The sequence below is a fragment of the Mangifera indica genome, chromosome 1 (genome assembly GCF_011075055.1).
Source record: "Mangifera indica cultivar Alphonso chromosome 1, CATAS_Mindica_2.1, whole genome shotgun sequence".
NCBI lineage: Eukaryota > Viridiplantae > Streptophyta > Magnoliopsida > Sapindales > Anacardiaceae > Mangifera > Mangifera indica.
In genome coordinates, this window is record NC_058137.1 from 1,295,955 (window position 1) to 1,318,948 (window position 22,994).

The 22,994-nt window shown below is 34.8% G+C and overlaps 3 protein-coding genes across 4 annotated transcripts; 2 read left to right on the forward strand and 1 right to left on the reverse strand.

Moving 5' to 3' along the window:
* Positions 1-3,068: 3,068 nt before the first annotated feature.
* Positions 3,069-4,723, forward strand: LOC123225061 (CBL-interacting serine/threonine-protein kinase 14-like). The gene has a single exon (XM_044648910.1). It carries the CDS (start codon positions 3,281-3,283, stop codon positions 4,589-4,591), a length of 1,311 nt encoding a protein of 436 aa, XP_044504845.1. The 5' UTR covers positions 3,069-3,280; the 3' UTR covers positions 4,592-4,723.
* A 4,728-nt stretch (positions 4,724-9,451) lies between these two features.
* Positions 9,452-15,451, forward strand: LOC123220945. 2 transcript variants are annotated; one of them, XR_006503170.1, is made up of 4 exons: positions 9,452-11,501; positions 11,751-12,820; positions 14,253-14,347; positions 14,923-15,055. XR_006503170.1 is itself a non-coding variant. In XM_044643572.1 (3 exons), exons 1-3 carry the CDS (start codon positions 10,002-10,004, stop codon positions 15,038-15,040), a joined length of 2,688 nt encoding a protein of 895 aa, XP_044499507.1. In that variant the 5' UTR covers positions 9,453-10,001; the 3' UTR covers positions 15,041-15,451. The 2 variants fall into 2 exon arrangements, 1 of the variants encoding a protein (XP_044499507.1); XM_044643572.1 differs by lacking the exon at positions 14,253-14,347 and having other exon boundaries at positions 9,453-11,501; positions 14,923-15,451.
* A 3,511-nt stretch (positions 15,452-18,962) lies between these two features.
* Positions 18,963-21,556, reverse strand: LOC123224190 (CBL-interacting protein kinase 2-like). Its single transcript, XM_044647786.1, has 2 exons — positions 21,416-21,556; positions 18,963-20,986 (listed from the first exon to the last, which is right to left on the reverse strand). Exon 2 carries the CDS (start codon positions 20,522-20,524, stop codon positions 19,076-19,078), a length of 1,449 nt encoding a protein of 482 aa, XP_044503721.1. The 5' UTR covers positions 20,525-20,986; positions 21,416-21,556; the 3' UTR covers positions 18,963-19,075.
* Positions 21,557-22,994: the final 1,438 nt, after the last annotated feature.

Genomic DNA, 22,994 nt, shown 5'->3' on the forward strand with positions numbered 1-22,994 from the left:
TTAATTAAATTTAAGATAATGTATTCTTATGTGATAGAATAATTTTAAATAAGAATAAAATAATAATTAATCACATAATAACATATTATCTGTGTATTAAATTAACTATTTGAAATTGGGTATTGAATTGTCCATAACATTATTCAAAGGACGAAGAGAACTTTTATTAAAAACAGTTAATTATGAAGGGGAGGTGTACACCAATGAAACTCCTATATTAAAATTTGTATTGTTGTACTTTTAAAGCATTATAAAACTCAAAATAATAAAAATAACAAATAAATTTAATATTTTAAAACAAATTAGATGGTAATTTGGATTTCTCAGGTTACTATACCAATACTCTATTTAAAATTAGAATCCAAATCAATTGGACTTAAATATCGAATTATTCAAATTCAAATTTATTTAAATTAATCAGAAATATCATTAAACAGAATTTAGAGTTAAAATATTAAACTAAAACTATAAATTAAAATTGGTATGAAATTGAACTTAGCCTGATTTGGATCCAAACCACTATAATTTATGAAGACAGTGACTTTGCCTTATGGGTGAATGCCGGTGTTGTATTCAAGAAACTCACGCAACCTTTTTAGATAATCCAATGGAAATCAACACCCCATCTGCCACTTCCCCTTGTTTCAGTGACTTTTATTTATATAAACTTATCACGTGATTCATATTTCAGTCTGTCTTTTATCAACCATACAAGCCCAATCAAGAAGCCCTGAAGAGGTACTCCAGGTGGGAAGAATGCATTGACTTAAAACTAAATAAAAATATTGGACCTATAAGATCATTGAGACAAATTCATTGCATGATCTGATTTCTTTCTGGCTATGAATTATTATTGAGATTTTTTCTGCAGAAAAACTTCTTCCGTCGTTTTCGATCAGAAAAACTTATCAGTTTATTATGATGGTCTGTCTGACTCTGATTTTCATCCAAATGGGTCTCCCTCTCAGCATGAATGAATTTACATGGTTCCATTTCCATGACCAGAAGATAAATGGACCACTACTGAACCATAAACAATGGCGGACCCAGGGGACAAGGGGGGACCCCTTTACTCTGGAAAACTTACGATATGTCATTTTGAAAAGTAGATAAAGCTGCAGGGAAAAAATATTAAAATGCATTGAACATGAAAGGCTCTTTGTCCACCTGCCGTCAACTTACGTGTCCAGATTCCATTTGATAGAGTCCAAACAATGCCTAAATTCTTTATTATTATATAATATAAATAGCATATCACACAAAATAAGGAAGCTTTAGATTTGTTATTTCATCTAATAATTGAAGATTTTTACGTTTAAATTACGAAATATAAACTCTACGTACTAGCTTGTTCGACTGGATGATACACGTAATTCAATTGTTTGTAAATACTATTTCTTTTTTCCAATTATGTTGTCTTATTTTTAAACTTAGATAGATTCAAATTTATTTAAATTCAGATTTAATTTTACTTTAAAATAGTTAAAAAAATAATTATTAATAAAATAAACTTCAATATAACGGTGTTGATAAAATATTAATCTCGAACCAAATCCGACAAACTAAAACATTGGGAGCTGAACTGCAATCTAAATTAGACCCAACGTGCATCCCCGCCTACTCCATGGGGCATTTTTCATTAGGCATATTTGGTTGAACAATCCATGAAGGCAGCTAACAGCAGCCCCGTCAGTCATTGCTTGGTTTGAATATTAATTGATTTAATTTCAGCTTATCCGTTTCAAGTGCAAAATCTACTGAATACGCTAAGCTCAATCGTGATTAGTTCAAAATTGACAATTTAAATTTTAAACCAATTTGATTTGGACTTAAATTCACTATTTGAATCTAATAATCCAACACAAAATTAGATGAATTACAACAAGACATGTGGCACGCTTCCTTGTCAACCAAGTAGATAGCTTCAATTTAATCTATATTATCCCAACACGTTACACATCTTTCCAATTATAATATATATTTTTTTCCCTATTTATCACCGAATATGGTCTTACTTTTAATGATATTAAGATTAACCAATGTTTATCCGATAAAATATCATGTAAATTGTGACACAACATTTGATCATTGCGGGAGGACTACAATAATTTATTAATATAAGAATCTTTTACATGTTATCATTAATTTAATATAATAGTTTGTTTGAGAAATAACGTGGACAATTGAACCAATCTCTTGTTAATGACATCTTTAATTTAAGCAATCATAAAGTAGGCTAATTATTGAATTGAAAAGGGCGAAAACTACCCAATATAAATTGGAAAATAAATTCACAGAGTACAATACGACGAAGCAACTCTGGGACGGATAGGGCTCATTGCCTCGTTGCCGTTGAAAAAATTCAATTACTCATTTGAGCAATTTTTTATTATAAAAATTGTATAAATTTGCAATAATATTTATTGTTATATAATATTGATAATAATATATTTTTATATTTAAAAATCAAATATTTATTATTAAAATATACGTATAAATCTATACAAACTAAGATAATTTTTTAATTGATTGATATAATTTTTATATTTTTAATTTAAAATTATTTAATTAAATATTAATCACTCGATTTTTATTAATATTTATATATGCAGTATTGTGTCTAAAAAATAGATTGACACCAGACAAACTAAACACCCCCTTAATTCATTTCGCTATGGAACTACTAAGTTTTTATGTCTCCGGTTTTTTCTACATTTTGATTCTAACACAAAAGTTTTTATTTTCGTACATCGGTAGTAGGAAAAATCTTGTCCACATTGTCAACGTAAATTTACATGAGTTAAAATTGGGAAAGTAAATCTAAGTTAAAAATGGAAATATATTTAGTGAATTACTGTAATTATCAGACCCTTTAACAGGTTTCGTTCGTGAACAGTAGTAGATCATTCACTTCAAAAGGAACCGCGACTGCAATGCTTGTGCGAAAAGTTACGCTGGCACAACGTGGCATGACACAATTGGCTGTCTTGTCCTGTCACTTTCCATATATAATTGCCAGTTTTATTTGTTTGTCCTCTCTGTACACCTTCATATTTATATCATCCTTTCTCTTTTTTGAATTTTCATTTCAGTTTCCTTTGCCACCTCTCAACAAACTCAATTCCCACCTCTTTCTTCAAACTAAAATGACACACTTTGTCATTTGACATTTTCAATAAGATGGTTATTAGTTTAAACTGTAATTTGTAGCAATACATGCAGCAGCGAGGAATCAAGGAGGTGATTCTTTTAAGGGTAAAGATCGGCTTCGGTTTTAGTTATGGACGAGATAATGACGGGTGCCAGCGGCGAGGTTTCGCGAGATGTTGAATTGCTCGGGAAGTACGAGCTGGGAAAAGTGATCGGAAATGGAGCATTCGCGAAAGTTTATCACGGCCGGAATGTGCGGACGGGACAAAGTGTGGCCATTAAAGCCATCAGTAAACGGAAGGTCGTTAAAGGTGGGTTCACGGCGCACGTTAAGAGGGAGATCTCTATCATGAGCCGGTTGCGCCACCCTCACATCGTGAAGTTGATCGAAGTCATGGCTACCAAGGCCAAGATCTATTTCGTGATGGAGTTTGCCAAGGGTGGAGAGCTCTTCACTAAGATTTCTAAAGGAAGGTTTAGCGAAGAACTCAGCCGTCGATATTTTCAGCAGCTAATCTCAGCCGTTGGTTATTGTCATTCACGAGGAGTGTTTCACCGGGATCTGAAGCCTGAGAATCTCCTTCTCGACGAAAACTGGGATTTAAAAATTTCGGATTTCGGACTCAGCGCTGTGAAGGATCAGGTCCGAGCCGACGGTTTGCTCCACACGTTGTGTGGCACTCCTGCTTACGTGGCACCGGAGATTTTAGCTAAGAAAGGTTATGATGGTGCAAACGTAGATATCTGGTCATGCGGCATCATTTTATTCGTGCTCAACGCTGGTTATCTACCGTTCAATGATTCTAATCTAATGGCCATGTATAAAAAGATTTATAAAGGCGTGTTTCGCTGCCCTAAATGGACGTCTCCTGATCTAAAGCGTTTCTTAGACCGGCTTCTTGATACAAACCCCGAGACAAGAATCACAATTGACGAAATTATCCGAGACTCTTGGTTCAAACAAGGTTACAGAGAGATAAACCCTCCGGATTATGAATTTGATGCTAAAGACTTGGAAAATAATCAGAATGAGAAATGTTTAAATGCCTTTGACATAATCTCGTTCTCCTCCGGTTTCAACCTGAGCGGTTTATTCTCTGACTATAACGATATTTCGGCTAATGCTGAGAGATTCTTATCGGCGGAAAACCCCGATAAAATTATACAGAGAGTTGAGGAGGTGGCTAAGAGGGAGGACGATAAAATGCTGATCATAAAGAAAAATTGGGGGGCAAAGTTTGTGGGACGACATGGTAATTTTGTTTTGCTGATATTGATTTACCGGTTAACGGATGACTTAGTGGTGGTGGAGACCAAAACAAAGAAGAGAGAAGTTGGACCCAGCCGGGAAATTTGGAGAGATAAGCTGAGACCGGAGCTGTTAAGCATGATTTATCAACCAGAAGGAGTCAATTGCCGTGATGCAGCTCCTCTCACTTAGCTCTGCTACATGTAAAAGATATGTTACCGTTTCTGAGATTTTGGATCAAAACCGGGTTATTTGTATCTGTTTTTCCCGGAATTATTTGTCGATTCTCTTTGGAGCATATTCAATAAATTATTTATTAAAATACCTGAACCCTAACTCAACTTTTTAGAGTAATTAATTCAAATTTAAATTTGATTCCTTTGATCCAATGATGCATTCATTAGAGAAAGATATCTAAAAGTCATAAAAAAAATTAAAAAAGAGAAGGAACAAGAATAGTCAGATTAAAAAAAATATTACTTTCTAATAATTTATTCGAATTATAATCTAGTTAGGATTATTCTTAGTTGAATTTAGTTTAATCAAACTGAATTTCAATGCTCAACCTAATCCACCTCCACCAAAAAACAGGACATTGAAATGCTCAATCTCCGCGATGGGATTCGCCTGAATTGTTGATGTGCTCACGGACAATGACCTAATAGTGGTGGCAATTATTGATGTGGATAAGGAGAATGAGCTAAGAGTGGTGACAAATAAGTCACAACATGGATTGATAAGTAAGTCAACGTCTTTATCTGATCTCTCCTCAGCACGCTTATTAATTATGGACAAAAATATTTTTACTTATAAATTGCACATGGGTTCACATTCATTCTCAAAAACTTTGTTGACTAACCTACATAGAAGGAACAAACAAACAAACAACTTTACGTTTTCAACAAATTAATTATATTAAATATTGCAAAGCGCACCTCAAAGTTTTCATAATCAGAGATGTTATGGTTTGATTAAGATCAATTTGTTGAGTCATAAACCAAAAAGTGAACCGAGAGGGCCATGAATAATGCTTGGACATTTGGGTAGCTAGGATGGATTGTTATGGATAAGGCTATAGATGTGGCTTGGAAAACAAGGCTGGCTGGCGTAGCCCGAGAGTTTCACATGATTGTCTTGTCTTTGTCTTTCTCTAATTTAATTATTCGTCCACATAATATTGCTTCAAGTATTTAACCGTCTGGGTTAGAATGAACTTAGACGTAGACCAGTTTGTTCTGATTTCTGAAAACCGAAGCAAAGGTGTCGTGCGTTGTATTGTATTGGCTTCTTTTACGGCACGGAACCCAGAAAAAATATGTGGGTGAAGTCAACGGAGCCTTTTTTTTTGGGGAGTTTCAGGTTTCTGCGTCAGTAGGGTTGAAAGTTTGGAAGAGGTGACGACAGATAAAGCTCAATTGTTTATAAAAATTCTCAATAAGACAGAAGATTCCTTTCCATGGAAGGTGGAGACCGAACTTTAGCCCAGCCCAGTCGAGTCAGTCAGGCTGGGCCTCGATAACTTGACTTTGATCGTTTACATTATGAAATTTTCGGGCCGGGTGAATACTGCCCGGCCAGACTTGCAATCTATGAAGAGGATTATCAGAGGTGGAATCAATAAATTTCGTTGATGGTTTTGCTGAAATTATATACCGAATTGAATAAATTCAAACTAATTTTGAGTTCTGCTCCACTTACATCGGATCCACCTGTTGGGATTATCTCATCAACCCAAAGTTGATCAGCGGAGGGTGGAGACACTTCACAGGATCTCCATGAACTCATTTGTGGATCCTTTTTCTGCCTACGCAATTTCATGTGACATCATTTATCAGCCTGTCCTTTTAGTGAAAGGCTACCAACCCTCCCTCTTTCCCCTTTAATGGTAGCACTTTTGACCTTCCAGCGGCTATTAAATTTGAGCACTGTTGATGTCTAAACATCTTCATTTCAGCATCACTTATCATCATTTAACAGTAACTCCCACTAAATATATATAAGTCAACATCTCAAAGCAACATAACTGAACTTAATTTCCTATGAATCTAACATAAAACATAAAGAAAACTTATGTGTCTGTAACATTTTAAAAACTAATTCAAACGGTGAGACATTTACTGTTTTTATTGCAATTGTGCTTGGATGTCAATGTTAGGTGATATTAAATCTCTTTTAATACGAATGCTAGTTTAAAAGGTAAAATTTTTTCTCATATTTATATGTTAACACTTAATTTTTTCACATAATGTGGGATAACTTTATGTTAGGAGGGAGACGTACAAGCAAAATTAAAAATTTTCAAGCACCCACTTGATCTTCAAAACAAAATGTAATACAGTATGTATGGATTACTAAATACTTAAACTTACAAACTCAAAATTTAGGATAAGTTATTCATTTCTTTACTTTGAAAGGTCTTCACGAACCAAGGTTCTATCTGATGTGTTGTTTTACAATGAGCTCTATACAATTTATAGAGGAAGAAAGATTAATCTGAACCCTTCATTGATAGACTGAAAGATTCTTTGATCCATTTGTTAAAATCAATTATTCTATATTTTGTCATTTTCTTCTTGGGTTTTTTATACATGTCCCTTGATTTACTTGCTCATTATAGTTATCATGAAGTTTGATTTACCATAGTACAACATTATATCAATATAGAGACATAGAACTTGTCAAATTGTGACATACCAATTGCGAATCTAAATAATGGGGTTTGATTAGATCCAAGGCCCAATCTGACATTAGTTTAAAAACAAAACAACTAGGTTTGTGATTAATAATTAAAATTTAAATTCAATTTAAAATTAATTGAATCAATTCAAACTTGACTTAGAACATTTAAAAAAAAAAAAAGCCTAATCTTGAACTTGTTTCGTTTGATCTAAACTTAAACAGTTGATCTTGAATTATTGAAAATACCATATATTTCTCAAAAATATAAAAAATTTCTTTAATAGAGGGCACATGATATTTCTTCAATACAGTGGAAGCGTTTTGTATGGAATCCTTCTCATTTGTGATTTATTGAGTTGCTGTACTCTGGCAATCTCACCACAAACTCTTTTGCATAATGGTTGGCATTTATTGTGGCGCATTAAATTTGTTTCTGGGCTGTTTTACGCGTGTCAGTTGGCCTTTCGAAGCCACAAAAGGCAAGCCTTCTCGCCAATACATTCAAATTGCAAAAACCACCAGAACAATAAAATCCTACTTCAGCACCACCAAACCCATTAACCTAGTTTCAATTAGTTGATTTTGATTTAAAAATTTAATTTAATATTTCGATTTAAAATTAACTTATTTATTTAATTGATAATATTATTTATTTTTTAAATATTATTTTAATATTATACATAGTTAGTTTTAATTTTTCAGGCGGCACCTGGACTCGCATAAAAACGTGGGCCATTATGGCGTTAAACTTATGCCAACCACTTGCGTAATCTACTTGCCTGTAAAAAACTTCACAATTCTATGTAATTATTTCTTTCACTCTCCTCTGGATTCTTGAAGTTTATCCTCAGCCTTTCGATTATCTGATCCAACGGCTTTAAGCCCTCCGAGTGACCTAATACCCAGTTGTTCGGTTTAGTCAAAGGAGTGCGACGAGAAGAGGTAGGATTATCCCAAGATTTATCTACTTATTCCTTGCTTCAATTTATTTATCAATGAGATAATTATGAATTATCCATTAATCAATTAGCAATGACCAAATTTGTGATTAATATAAATAAATTGGCCAAAGGGCTTATTCCCACCCTAAATATACTATTATTTTAAATTCTCATCTTTTAATTTTGAAAATTTTTAAATTTATTAGTTTAAGAATAAAATTATCATTTTATCTATAATATTAAAAATAAATTAAAATTTTATTTCTTCCCCCCTAAGCTCTAAAATTTAATAATTTTCTCTTATACTAAGTTTTAAAAAATAACATTCCCCTTTTAGGGTTTAATTTTCAATTCTCAACAACATCTCCGATTGCATCGCTAATACTCTCTCTCTCTTAACACTTTCTCTTCCTCTGGTAATGTCTCTCTCGACATCTCTCCTTTCTCTAGTTGGCTATTCAAGGCAAGAAAACAAAAGATCTCGTCTTGGTCTGTGAAGACGATCATCTTCCCAAAAGAAGATTTCTTCTAGGAAGACGATTGTTTTTTCAGACAAAGATGAGATCCCTCATCTTCGTTAGAAAAGGTGATCTTCGTTTGGAAAGACGAAGAGTTTCATTTTCCTAACAAAACTTTTCATCTTTTCAGCTTAAATAGTTAATCAAAGGAGGAAGAGATGTTGAGAGAGACACCACCAAAAAAGAGAAAGCGTTAGGAGAAAGAGATTGTAGGTGATGACATCGGAGATGTCGTCAGGAATTGAAAGCTAAACTTTAGGGGAGAAAATGTTGTTTGTTAATATTTGGTTTAGGAGAAAATTATTAGTTTTTAATTTTTAAAAAGAGAAAAAAAATAAAATTTTAAGGGATTACAGTTTTGTTTACTTTAACTATCTATGAGTAAGTAAATAAAATTTTTAAAATTAAAGAGTGAAAATTTGAGAAAGTAGTATACCTTAGGTGGGAATAAGTCCTTTGGCCAAATAAATATTTTCCCCTTTTATGTTAAGGGAAAAAATGCCGATTATAATTAGTGATATTTGATATCAACAATAACATACCACATTATTGAATATAACATATAATTTAAATTTAAAATATTATATGTATTTATAAAATTATGATATGTGACCATAACATTGGGTATTATATTATTTTTCCAATTTAATACATATATCATGCACATATGATATGATTATATTGCATTAATTAACTCCATAAACAAACTCTAATTACTAATTAGAGGAGACTGTGGTACTACATGTCGTACTCGTCCCGCCCGCCGATACGGAACGAGTACGTCTCCATGTTGGCAACAAAAAAATAAACATAAACAACTCTCAACTCTCTCCGTTACATAAATAAATCCCGTTAGTGTTAAACCGGGTAGGTTCAAGATAGTCCGGTTCAAGAATTGCTTATATATTTTGTTTTACTTGCAATTCCTCAATTTCTTCTCCATCTCTCTTATCCTTTTCTTCTCGTACAGTTTCTTCGTTTGTTAAACAACGAACGAACGCACCGACACGAATCGGCCGACACGACCCGAAACACCAGTGCCGAATCGTCAACGATATTTCAGCTTTCATTTGCCGATATTGTTGTTTACTTATAGTATTATCTTGTCAAGGACTTCAAATCTGTAAGTGTCGAAATCCCTCAGCCAGTCGCCTGACATGAAATCCCGAGCTCGAAACGGCAGCGTTTTATTTCTCGAACGATATAATCGATCCATTTCCGTTGATTAAATCGTCGATTGTTGAAACATTAACGCTATATCCTATTTGGAGCGATTTTTATTTTCGATGAAAGCAATTAGGGGTTATTGAACTTTGGAAGGATTTCTGTTTGTTGATATTTGATTTTGATAGGATTTAGAGATATGGTCAGGGCTTTAAATCGGGAAAATTGAAAGATTGAAAATTTGTTGGATTCTAGGGTTTGATTTGGATATATTATAATAGGTGTGGGTTTAGGAGGATAATGTGTATATTGTGTGTGATTCAGAAGTGGTCTCGCCGGGTTGCTACAATGCTACCTTGGTTAGTCATTCCACTTATTGGGCTATGGGCTTTGTCCCAGATTTTGCCACCGGCTTTTAGATTTGAAATCACGTCACCGAGGCTGGCGTGTGTTTTTGTGCTGTTGATTACTCTATTTTGGTATGAGGTTTTGATGCCTCAATTATCAGCTTGGCGTGTGCGTAGAAATGCTCTTCTGAGGGAAAGAAAGAGGTTTGAGGCTATTGAATTACATAAGTTGAGGAAAACTGCTACACGACGATGTAGAAACTGCTTGACTGCATACAGGGATCAGAACCCAGGTGGTGGTAGATTTATGTGTTCATATTGTGGCCATATATCAAAGAGACCAGTCTTGGATTTGCCTGTGCCACCAGGGGGTTTGGGGATATCAAATTCAGGGATTTTGAAGGAGCTTGTTGGAAAGGGTGGGAAGATTTTGAATGGGAAGGGATGGTCTGAGAATGGATGGATATGTGGTCAGGATTGGTTAGAAAATGGGAATTGGGTTAGTGGGTCAATTGCCGGGAAGTCTAACTATTGGCGGAAGAATGGGAGTGGAATTTTCGGGGAAGATGAGAACTGTCTGGCAGAGAAGTCTTACTCTGGAGCTGTTACTTCTGCCTGCAAGTTGTTGACATCTTTTTTTTTGAGCATTAGGTGGCTTTTGAAAAAGATTTTTAGAATTAGTTCATCACGGGAAGATTCTTCATCAGATGCAGATCATAGGGGTACAATGGCTAGTAGGGGTGAAAATGGGTCAAATTTCCATGAAAGCAGAGGAGAGAAAGCACGCAGAAAAGCTGAGGAGAAGAGGCAGGCTAGGTTAGAGAAGGAGCTCTTGGAAGAGGAAGAACGAAAACAGAGGGAGGAGGTTGCCAGGTTGGTGGAGGAACGAAGGAGACTCAGGGATGAGAAGATGGAAGCTGAAAAAGAACGTGACAAAACTTCACTCTCTGTCAAGGAGAAGGATAGCAAGAGAGAAGCAGAAAGAAAGCGTCAGGAAAGAAGAAAAGAGAGAGACAAAGGGTCTAGTAAGAGTAACTCTGATGCAGAAGAACTGGAAAAGAGAGCAGGAAAGGAAAATGAGCAGAAGCGTGATTCTGATAGGAAGAGTGAGAATGATCGTCGTGAAAATCAGAAATTTGGCACAGATATTGTCAAGAGCCATGGCATGGAAACAGTACATAATGGAAAAGCTTCTACAAGTAATTATACCCGAGGAAATTCTGGGAGTAGGTATCTAGATCGAATGAAGGGTACATTCTTGTCTTCATCAAAGGCTTTTAGTGGAGGTAGTTTCTTTGGAAAGGGTGCTAATAATCCTGTTACCGTTGCAAAAGAAAACAAGTCTGTTAGTTCAGTAGATCATTTTCACACTTCTGCCCACAGGAGAGATTTTTATCCATCTGATCGTGCTGGGAAGGTAGTACATGGAGATGATAAAAGCATCAACCGCCCTGTAAGTTGTCTTGCTACAGATTTTATTTTTCTGCATCATTTTAGTATGACAATGAAAATGTTTAACTTACTCTTCAAGGCAAAATTGACAATCATGTCCTTATAACTTAAAGTTTTGGAAGAGTTGAAGCTACATATCATTATACATATTCAAGTTTTATTGTTCAATGAAGATATTTTTTGATGATTTCTAACAATATATAAATTGAAGAAGGATAACAGTGTTACAACATTGAGCTGTTCACTGTAGGTGCTTGATGAACCTCAACTGAGGACTACAACAAAAAAATCATGGCAACAGTTATTCACACGTTCATCAACAGTTCCTGCTTCCTCAAATACTAATGTCATTAGTAGACCAAATCCGAAATTGCCAACTGAAGTTCAAAGTCCTTCATTACCTGCTCAATCATCAACCATGCAAATGTTTGATAATCCAATCAATTTTGGGCTGCCGTCACCATTTATACTCTCTACCTATCCTAATGTATCCACTAGTAGTAGTTTAGGGTTTTCTCCTGTAATTGAACCGATCTTACCTTGTGTTGGAGATGGACCTCATGAATTTGTACCTGAAGAGACAGAGCTTTTTGAAGATCCATGTTATGTGCCTGATCCGATATCTTTGCTTGGGCCTGTTTCTGAGTCACTTGATAATTTTCAACTGGACCTGGGGACTGGTTTTTCAAAGGACATCAGATCTGAAAGGGCTTATGCTTTGAACAATACATCTTCTATTGCTGAAGTCATTAAGCCATCTCCAATTGAGTCTCCATTGTCACGATTGCGAGTTGCTGATGAAAAGCATAACAATTCTAATTGGTTTCCAATTACCTCTAAGGTTCAAGATATGCACACATTTCCAGTGGATGATGTGAATGCAAATGAGAAGGGAACATGGCAGATGTGGAACAGCTCTCCTCTTGGGCAGGACAGTCTAGGTCTAGTAGGTGGCTCCCCAAGCTGGATATTGCCCCCAGAACAGAATAGATCAAACAAGGAAGACCTTGTGCATCCTTCTTCTCAAGAGACAATGGTATCTCTGTTCACAAAAGAGGACCCAGTTTTTTCTGGTCCTCATTCTCCTCAGAAGGTTTTTCTTGGTAGTGGCCAGAATGGTGGAGCATTTAGCCCTCTAACCGGTTCAAGTGATCATGATCCGTGGTTACAGAGTGCTATCTTTCCACCATTGTCTGTCAATGATCAGTTTTCTCTGAGAGCACAGGAAGATAGTACTCAAATTGAAATGATATATGGGAGTCCCAGTGGATCTGCAACTAACCATTCATTTGACCTGTCTCCAGCAAATTGTTGGTCCAAGTGAGTGCATTAATCTTTAAGACTCACCATGTTATTTTGTATTATACTTTCCTGATTGTGTATTTGAATAACAAAAATAAATAAATAAAAAGAAAAGAAGTGATAAGGTCAAATGAGACTCTTCACAATTTTAAAAAAAATATTACTTGATGGGATATCGTATCACAGGCATGGCATTTGAATTGGTGATATTTACTGACATAATTGATTGACTAGCTAGGAATTTTGATCAATATTTTCCCCACTAATGGTGATTTTGCATGTTCTTTAGTGTAAAGGCAGTAATAAAAATTCTATTCCAAAGTTATACAAGGGTTAAGAAACAAAACAGTTGTTTTTCTGCTTGATTTTATGGATGCTTAGAAGATCTTCTGTTTAAGTTTATTTTGCTCTGAATCTCTAGATTTGGTTGTACGCCATCACATCATATATACAACTGATAAATGAATCTTGGTCTCTCAGTTATGTGTCATTGGCTTGCTAGGAATTTTGAGCAATATTTTCCCCACTAATGGTGATTTTGCATGTTATTTACTGTAAAGGCAGTAATAAAAATTCTATTCCAGAATTATACAAGATTTAAGAAACAAAACAGTTATTTTTCTGCATGATTTTATGGATGCTTAGAAGATCTTCAATTTAAGTTTATTTTGCCTTGAATCTCTAGATTTGGTTGTACACCATCACATCATATATACAATTGATAGATGAATCTTGGTAAGTCCAGGGAAGATTCTAGTTTGATGGCAAAAGAAACCTTAATGATGGCTTAAATGGTGTTATAGGACGCTACCAAATTCAATAAACCTTTTCATCATATATTTATTGCATAGACCTTTCTAGGATTCCATGAGGGTGTCTTAGTTATGTGTTATTGACTTGCTAGAAGAGTCAAAGAACTAATTTGTTATTAAATATTTTGTAAAATCTGCACTTCTCACCCAAGGCCTAGATGAGCCTGTATTAAACTGATCATATTTGTGGTATTAGTTTTGGATTAGGTTTGAAAAGTGGGATTTTTACTAAAATATTGGTCACCAATTTCAAACCATCTAGTTACTATAATCCGTTGGGTTACACAGTTGCTAACAATAATAGCTCAACTCCCTAAGTTGGTTACATTATAGCAGTTAGGACTTTTAGTCTTGTCTTGATGAAGAATTTAAATTATGATTGATTGACCTTTGAATATTTAGGCTGACATTGTCAAGTCTCTGTAGCATCTGCTGCATTGATTAAAAATAAAATGTCTGCAATAACCTCTCTTTAAAGGAAGCATCTGTGCTGGAAGTAATTCCGATTTTATTCTTCATTTTTTAATTTGTTCTCTCTCAAGCCGTTATGTTAAAGAAACTTTGGCTTGAAATTTTTATTAGCTTTTTTGTAGTTTTTATAGTTTATTCTAATAACTTGATTTTGTTTATCTAAGCAGTTAGATGTGATACCGGCTCATTGAATGCTGATGCATCCATTAGGAATAAAAAGCTTTTGCAATTAAAATCTCACTGCCATTAATGCTAGCTGCACGTAAATTTGCTTAACTTTCTATTGGTTGTAATAATTTATATGTATATGTGTGTGTGTATTTATTTTACTTTTCATTCCAAGTTGAAATGTCAATCAATGTTCATCTGCTTGCAAATTTTTATAACCTATAATAAGATTCAGTCAAATAAATCATCCACTTGTTGACAGTGAACATAATAAGAAAATTACTAACCCGGATAGCTTTATTGACTGACTTCCTAATAAGAGATGTATCTCCACCATTTCGTCTGGTTCTTATAAATCATTATCTGTCTGGTTTCCAATGATTAGCTTTTAAAGTAAGTCTTTTGCATTATCGGAATTAATTGGAACACTTTGTATATATGCCATCTGGATTTCTTAGTTTACTGTCATTCTGGAGACCTTAAGTTTATAGTTTACTGAATGGTGAAGGGCGTTGAGTTGTTGTCTTGTCTAAATAGGATCTATACCGGAACATGAAGGGTTGTTCTTAATTAGTTGAGTTGGCCCTTTTTGGCTTGACATATGTTCCATATATTTATGATTTAAGGTGTTCAAAATCTGACGATGATTATCTGATTCTGGTTTGGCAGAATGGATTGGACTGTGCAGGCTGCAGGAGAAGCGATTGGAAAGTCATCTGTTTCGAGGCCCCATATTGGGGGTTTATTTCCCAACACAGATGCAGAGTCACTTTGGTCAGTTGAATGAAAAAAGGAGTTTGAGGTTCTTCTTAAATACACCTTCTGTTCACTAGAGGCAAACAACCTCTTTTGGTGGGGGTTTAGAAAGAATACTGAACAAATTGTATCTTCCTTGTTCTATTTTATGAGGGAGATTGACATTTACTTACATTAGCTTCGATAGGTATACACGTGGCATGCATTGACTTGTGCATCAGGTAGCAGCATCGGCAGCAGCTAGTTGTGTTAAGCTTCTTTAATTCATTTCTTAACTTCTCTCTGCTGGGGGGAGGGGGGGTGTCCTCGATCTGAGGACAATTTGTTCTGTGGAGAAATAGAGCTAATTCCTCTTGCTGCTTATTTTTCTTTTCAAAATCATCAATCAGTTGAATGAATGTCCAATTAGATGATGCAAATTCAACGTGCTTCTATTTACAAATGATATAGTTATTTTCCCCCTTCTCCTTAGGTTAGGTTTTTATTAACAATAAACTATGTGTATACGCTTTTGAGTATAAAATCAGGTACATAGATGATATGTTATTATACGAATGAGAGATTTTGAATTAAGTTGAAAATAATACTTACTCATATAATGACATATTATTTATATATCTAATTGTCTATTTAAAAGTGTGTGTACATAGCTAATATGTTCTTGGATGCCCAAATATGAATAACTACTGATAAAATCAAGCACCCACTTTTTCCTTTTTCTCCCTGGTGCAAGGTGTAATGTTGTTGCAGATTTTGGCCATGCTTGGCATGGTTCATGCAAGAAGCGGATGGCTATAGATTTATGCCGCTATGTGCTTGATTTAGCTGTGTGGTTTGTTATTTCCTTGCTTTTATGTTGTGTTATTCCTTGTCTAATTATGGGGGAAAATGTGACATCGATTGGAACTTTGAACGAACAGGCTTACAAATCTTAGCCACTTGACCTGTTAATATTTATTCGACAGTATTTACGATTTGGAGCGTTACGTCTGATTGTGATAATGGGATGAGCCAATCTATCAGATAAACAATAATACTTTATCCTAAACGGAGTGTAAATAAATTGATTTGTAATTTTATATATATATATATATTAGTTTGTTTAATTCTGTGTAAGTAATTTTGAATTAGAGTTAAATAGCTAATTAAATTACTCAAGATGGTTAGTTTGTTCACATTTGAATGATTTACCTATTCTAAAAAATGATAAGCATATATTAAAAATTTTTAATTTTTTTTATGTTTAACAATAAATTACGTGATTCATGAAGTACCGGCACCAATTTTTTTAATTCAAAATTTAACGCCGTCTAGTTTTTGAGAAAATGAAAAGTGATTATTTATATTTCATTTTGTGCTTCTTTATTTTATAAAAAAATAAAAACCTATATATATATATATATATATATATATATATATATATAACAAATAAAAAAAAACTATATATATTTATTTTGAATATATAATAAATACATATTTAATGTGTATTATCGAATAATTAAATGATTTTAAATTAAAAATAAAATAACACTCAATTATATAATAACATATAAAATACGTATCTAATTATATACTCAAAATAAATACTTATAAGTATAACATTACTCTTGTTTTATTTTGGTCTTTAGCAGGATTTTAATCTCCTTTTTTAAGCTTTAAAAATTAATTCTATTATCATGGTTCAATTGTGCTTTTCTTTGCCTATCAATATAATTTTCCGTATACTATAACATCTGGTTATCTTTCCAATCGATATAAGACAACCCAACAAACTCTCCAATATCAACTCAAAAGTTTAGCACTTCTTATAACTAGCCATATGAAAGAGCAATAAGCTACTTGTCTTTTATACATCAGAACATTGATTTGACACTTCTTTTAATCAACCATTTGAAAGAGTAATGGGTTATTAACTAAACATTCCTGTCAACCTTTTATTTTGAATTACTATTAGATAATACCGAATTCTTATATTACTATTAGGTAGTATTAAACCTCTCTTATCCAAAAAACTTATATAAGCAGTGAAACTTTTCCTCACACTTAGACATTTTCAAGATTGATGTGGGGCAACTCAACATAAATTGGAACAATACTATGCATATACATTTTTAAATATACAAATAGATGCATATAATATGTCATTATGTGATTGAATATTATTTTTTTATTAATTTAAAATCATTTAATCACATATTGACATATCATAAGTAGACCCATTTGGCTAAGGAGTAACTATGGAAATATAAATACATACGCTCATCCAAAAAACTTATCTAAGCGATGAAACTTTCCCTCACACACTTAGAATAGCGATGAGCCGGTTTGTTGATCGATTTAGTGTGTGGACAGAGTGGATTATGAAGGTGGCTTAAACCTAGATTGATGATACGCTTCCAGAGATATCGTTGTCGTAATTGTGGCTGGCAGCCTGTGTCGCATGGAATGCTTTGACACCTGCACGCTCCTCGTGTCAGCTTGCGAGCTTTCCATTCGGCCAATTGTAAAACACGGATCAAAGAGTCTAACATGTGTGCGAGTCAATGGACCAATAAACTCAGAAGACGCAAGAAAGCTGATTGATGGGATCCCATCGCGGGTGCATCGTTGACCGATCTTAATCTTCTGTGAAGGGTTCGAGTGTGAGCATGCCTGTCGAGACCCATAAGATGATGAACTATGCTTGAGAGGGGCGAAGCCAAAGGGAACTCTGGTGGAGGCCTGTAACGATACTGACGTGCAAATCGTCCGTCTAACTTAGGTATAGAGACGAAAGACTAATCGAATCATCTAGTAGCTAGTTCCCTCCGAAGTTTTTCTCAAGATAGCTAGAACCCATGGGTGAGTTCTATCGAGTAAAGCTAATGATTAGAGGTATCGAAGGCGTAACGCCCTCGACCTATTCTCAAACTTTAAATAAGTAAAATGACGCGGTTGCTTCGTTGAGTAGTGCCATGAAATCAAGAGCTCTAAGTGGGCCATTTTTGGTACGCAGAACTAGCGATATGAGATGAATCGAAAGCTGGGTTACGATGTCCGACTGTGCGCTACCCTAAAACCCACAAAGGGTGTTGGTCGATTAACATAACATAATAGTGGTCATGGAGGTCAAAATCCACTAAGGAGTGTGTAACAACTCACCTATCGAATCAATTAACCCAGAAAATGGATGACACTAAAGTGCGCAACCTATACTCAACCGTCAAGGGAAGTGCCAGGCCTCGACAAGTAGGAGGGTGTAATAGTCACTACAAAACCCGAGATACTAGCCTGAGTGGAGTGTCCGTTGGTATAGATTTTGATGGTAATAACAAATATTCAAATAAGATTTTTGAAGGTTGAAAAAGGGAAAAATTTCATGTGAACAACACTTGCACATGGGTGAACTGATCCTAAGAGAAGAGGGAACCTGTCCAACAATGCCTAGTGTGTGAGTTTAAAAAATGAATCGGGTTAAAATTCCTGAACCGAGACATGGCGGCTAACGACAATGTCAAAGAGTCCAGAGATGTCAATAGGAGCCTCGAAAAAAGTTATCTTTTTTGTTTAACGACTTAACCACCTTGGAAATGGCTCAACCGAAAGTAAGGTCCAGTAATTGGAAGAGCACCACATGTCACGTAGTGCCCGATGCGCCTTTTTGAACTAAGTTTCGACTTATTTCTTTACCCGTTTTATTTGTAAGGAAATAAGTTTTGACTTTCATAATCACCATCTTGCTGTTTTAATTAACCAACATCTTTTGTGAGTTATAGGTTATCGCGTAATTGGACACTATAACCAGACTTTCAGTTTCTCCTGCATCACCAATTCTGCTTATCAAAAATGGCTCACTTGAAGCTCTTGATTCCGTGGCACGGCTCAATGAAACAACCGTGCTATCCTACTTATTTAAAGTTTGAGAATAGGTTTGAGTTCGCATAGTTTTACCGCACAAACTTTACATGGAAGAATGATACAAGAGAGTTGATATTATCATACTTTTACATAAGAAGATGCACAAAAATAGCAATAAAAATTACATGTCTTGAAGCACCATGTAAAACATAGAAATTAAATATGATCATCATGAATCTGGAGCTGGGCTAACCTGCTGCAATGGGAAGGCTTGAGAAGGCTGTACCTCTTGCTGATCTGGTTGTGCTAGCTGTTCGTCTTGTTGTGGTTGTTCTAATTGATTCTGTTGCTGTTGATGCTGCTCTCCTTGCCAAGTCCAAACAATGTCCTTGAGAGCTGGTCTTATCTCTTGTTTCATCATCTTCTGATACTCAAGAGTATCTCCACTGCTCTTTTTAACCTCAACCAAATGGAAATGGGGAGTGATTTCAAAGATTTCAGCATCAATGCCCAGCACTCCTTTCCTGCCTTCCTTGGACCCTTCCATTTTAAGCAAACCTCCATCTATCTTTTTTATTTTCAAGCTAAGACGTTTAGCAATGTCTTGCAGCTTAGAGATGATGGTTGAGGCTGGCTTGTTGGAGGTGAATCTCATTTCCTTTCTTCGCTCTCTCTCCTCAAATAAACCAGACAAGTCAAAGCCTGTAGAGAAGGAAATGATGTCAAAAGCATTCAAGTTAGAAGGCTTTGCCAATTCAGTCTTCGACTCTGTTGTAGCAGTACCGTTGTTTTCATTCAGAGTAAAAAGTGCATCAGCATCCAGAGGGGTCAGTTCTTTTCCTTCTGTTTCATTAGCAACACGTTTTTCCAATCCCTTGTGAAACCATGAATTTGCCATTATCTTTGCCATGGATATCCTTGTACTTGGGTTTGGATCCAAGATTTTTGACAACAAGCGGCGTACTTCGTGGGAAAACCAGGTGGGGAATTTAAACTCAGCCTTACCAATCTTTCTATACAACTCCATCAGATTTGAATCATGAAATGGGAGATAGCCAGCTAGTAGAACATACAAGACAACTCCACATGACCACACATCAGCTTTGGATCCATCGTAGCCTTTTCGATTAATCACTTCTGGAGCAACATAAGCAGGGGTCCCGCAGGTTGTGTGGAGTAGCCCATCTTGATGCTTGGATTCAGCAAGTGCACTCAATCCAAAATCTGAGACCTTGAGATTACCCTGATCATCCAACAATAGGTTTTCAGGCTTTATATCTCGATGACAGACACCTCTACTGTGACAGTAATCGACCGCACTAATAAGTTGTTGAAAATATTTCCTTGCAACATCCTCCTTGAGTTTTCCTTTGGCCACCTTGTTGAAAAGTTCACCACCTTTAACATATTCCATTACAAAGTAAATCTTAGTTTTGCTCGCCATGACCTCATAAAGCTCCACCACATTTGGGTGCCTAACCAGCCTCATCACAGATATTTCTCGCTTAATCTGATCAATCATCCCAACCTTCAAGACTTTTTCTTTGTCTATTATCTTAATGGCCACACTCATGCCAGTTGCAAGATTTCTCGCATGGTGAACCTTGGCAAAGGTTCCTTGGCCCAGTAATTTCCCCATTTCATACCGGTGCATCAATATGCTTCCTTTATTTTCCATTCTGAGTGATAATCTCTATACACTAAAAGCTCTATTTTACCCTAAAGTTAATTACACAATATCTAAGCAAACTCTAAGACTGGGATTGACACGAGAACATAAAACTCTTAACCATCTTCACACACATCATGCTTTAACATCACCCGTTTTCTCAAAATTCTACCTATACTGGGCTTCTGAGCCGGAAACCGAAATGGGGTGTAAGTAAAACATTGAAGTTGAAACTCATCAAGGACGAACAAGTGCTGCTCAAAATCAAATGGAGCTAACACTTGATTAACCTCAGCCAAGTAATTTTCAACTTGCAAGCACATCGTTCAGCATTCCCACTGACCAGGCTTTATAATTTATATGAGCTAGATAATACTGAATAAAAAGGCTAAAAAGTAAAGAATATATTTGGCAGAATCGTTAAGAAACACACCAGTGTCTGATCTAAATTCAGATTAGCTTCCAAATAACCTGCAAAATTAAAAGCAAAAATAAGAAAAGAAAAATCAAGAATTCAATTACAAGCTGTACACAGCTGGGGACTCGGTGATAAAATCTAGCGACAGCTAAGACAGTATTAAACTCTTTATTGGTGCATATGGAAAATTAGTAGGCTAGGTTTCGGAACACATAAAATTTGACCGGAAAAATCAAGAAAATAAAGTAAATCATGAAAAATCATCGAATTTTGGGAGACAAAGACCGATTTCACCCGCATTTTCCAGTACAAGGAATCCTGAGATTCAAGCTAAAAATAAAAACTGTTTCGGAGAACAAAAAATCAGAAACAAGAACACAAAGCAAGAAGACTGCAGAAAATTTAAAAGAAAAAAAATCTGACAACGCATCTGTTCAAAATCAGTATGTTTGCACAGGAGAAAGAGATAGATAAAACGGTACCGTTTCCCGTTGAGAAGAAGAGCCCTCCGGTAAGTCGGAAGAAGAGAAGCAATGGCGATTATGATCGATGAGGAGTTAAAACAAGACAGCATTCCTCTTATATCCTACCGGCCCTTTATTATATTTTCATAATTTTATTTTAGGGTTTTTCAGTCGATTTTACGAAATTACCACTAACTGCTAGTCAATATAAACGTGCTCAATATGGCAAAATAGGAAATTTATTATTATTTTTCTTCAAGTTATCAAACAGACAATTTCTTTTCCTAACTCTGTCCAACGATTTTTAGCTTTGGACAAGTCTGATGAAACTTCCTGCTCAACATCTCATCAGAATAACCCGACAACAATGTCCAATCAGAACATGCCACCGGTGCTGTAAAACATTGATAGCCATACAAGTGGCCCTAATAATTTGTGATGTTTGCCACGTCATACTGCATTCCCTCTTTATTCTGTTTGTTTCTATGGACCACGGTGGTCGGCCGTGTTACAAGTTTCTTCATAATGTGAAAATACATGCTAATCCTTCAAATCAAGGTACAGATGAATGGTCAATTTTACAGGGCTTTTTGGTCATTCGCCTTGCTTGGCGCAACGCGTTATTGAAAAACGAATTTAGAACGTGCCTGAAGAGAAGATTGTGTTGAATGAAAAATCTTGCATAGAAAAAGCTCAACTACAATATTTTAATATTGAAAAACAATAAAATAAAATAATAATAATAATAATAATAATAATAATAATAATAATAATAATTTTATTCTCGCAATATTTGTGGTGCTTAATTATACAACATAATATAATCCCACGCAAATCTTCAAGGTGGCAACCGGTGAAGGGTGGTTTATATATTTAGGCAGTTCTGATTTGCCTCTCTCTGCATGATCAAATCAACAACGCATTTCCATGGCGAAAGCCAGAGCAAATTGGTTGTAGTTGGTGGCGTCACTCATACCGCGTGGTGGGCAATTTCTATTACGTATAGGTAGTCGAAGAAAAATTGTATTACCCATCTTTATTTTTTAATCAAGTGATACAAGATTATGGATATATGCAAATTAACTTTGGTTAAATTATATTAAAATTTTGATACAGGACAACTACACCCTGTAAATTAGTTACCGTCTCTATATTTTTATACGTGAGATGTTCGTATTTTCATATTTTATACTTAATATCGTAATATATCATCACATTCTGATACTTTAATATTTATATTGAGAGACATCAAAAACATTTCATAATCCCAATATTGATAATAAAAAACACACTAAAAATTTACACTTTTTAATGTACTAGAAACCAAAAATCTATATTGAAATCATAACATATCTCTATACTATATACTTTTGATACCCACATTAAAAAGTATAATGTTTACCTGATATCAAATAATATAAATATTAAAAACTTAAAATTATATAAATTTTATAATAAAAACTCATATTTTTTAATATAATATCTAAATTTTATATGTTTTATCTCGAATAAAATGAAATTAAGATAAATATGAGAAGAACTAATGTATAATGTGTATGGAAGACTCATATAGAGTACTACTTTGGCAATGAAAGAA

What these genes read in the sequence shown, in the direction of transcription:
- LOC123225061 (XM_044648910.1), top strand. Translation starts at nt 3,281, where the DNA reads ATGGACGAGATAATGACGGGTGCCAGCGGCGAGGTTTCGCGAGATGTT.
- LOC123224190 (XM_044647786.1), bottom strand. Translation starts at nt 20,524, where the DNA reads ATGGAAAATAAAGGAAGCATATTGATGCACCGGTATGAAATGGGGAAA.
- LOC123220945 (XM_044643572.1), top strand. Translation starts at nt 10,002, where the DNA reads ATGTGTATATTGTGTGTGATTCAGAAGTGGTCTCGCCGGGTTGCTACA. An exon ending in ATAAAAGCATCAACCGCCCT is followed by an intron (nt 11,502 to 11,750) that starts GTAAGTTGTCTT and finishes TGTTCACTGTAG; the next exon opens with GTGCTTGATGAACCTCAACT. An exon ending in CCAGCAAATTGTTGGTCCAA is followed by an intron (nt 12,821 to 14,922) that starts GTGAGTGCATTA and finishes CTGGTTTGGCAG; the next exon opens with AATGGATTGGACTGTGCAGG.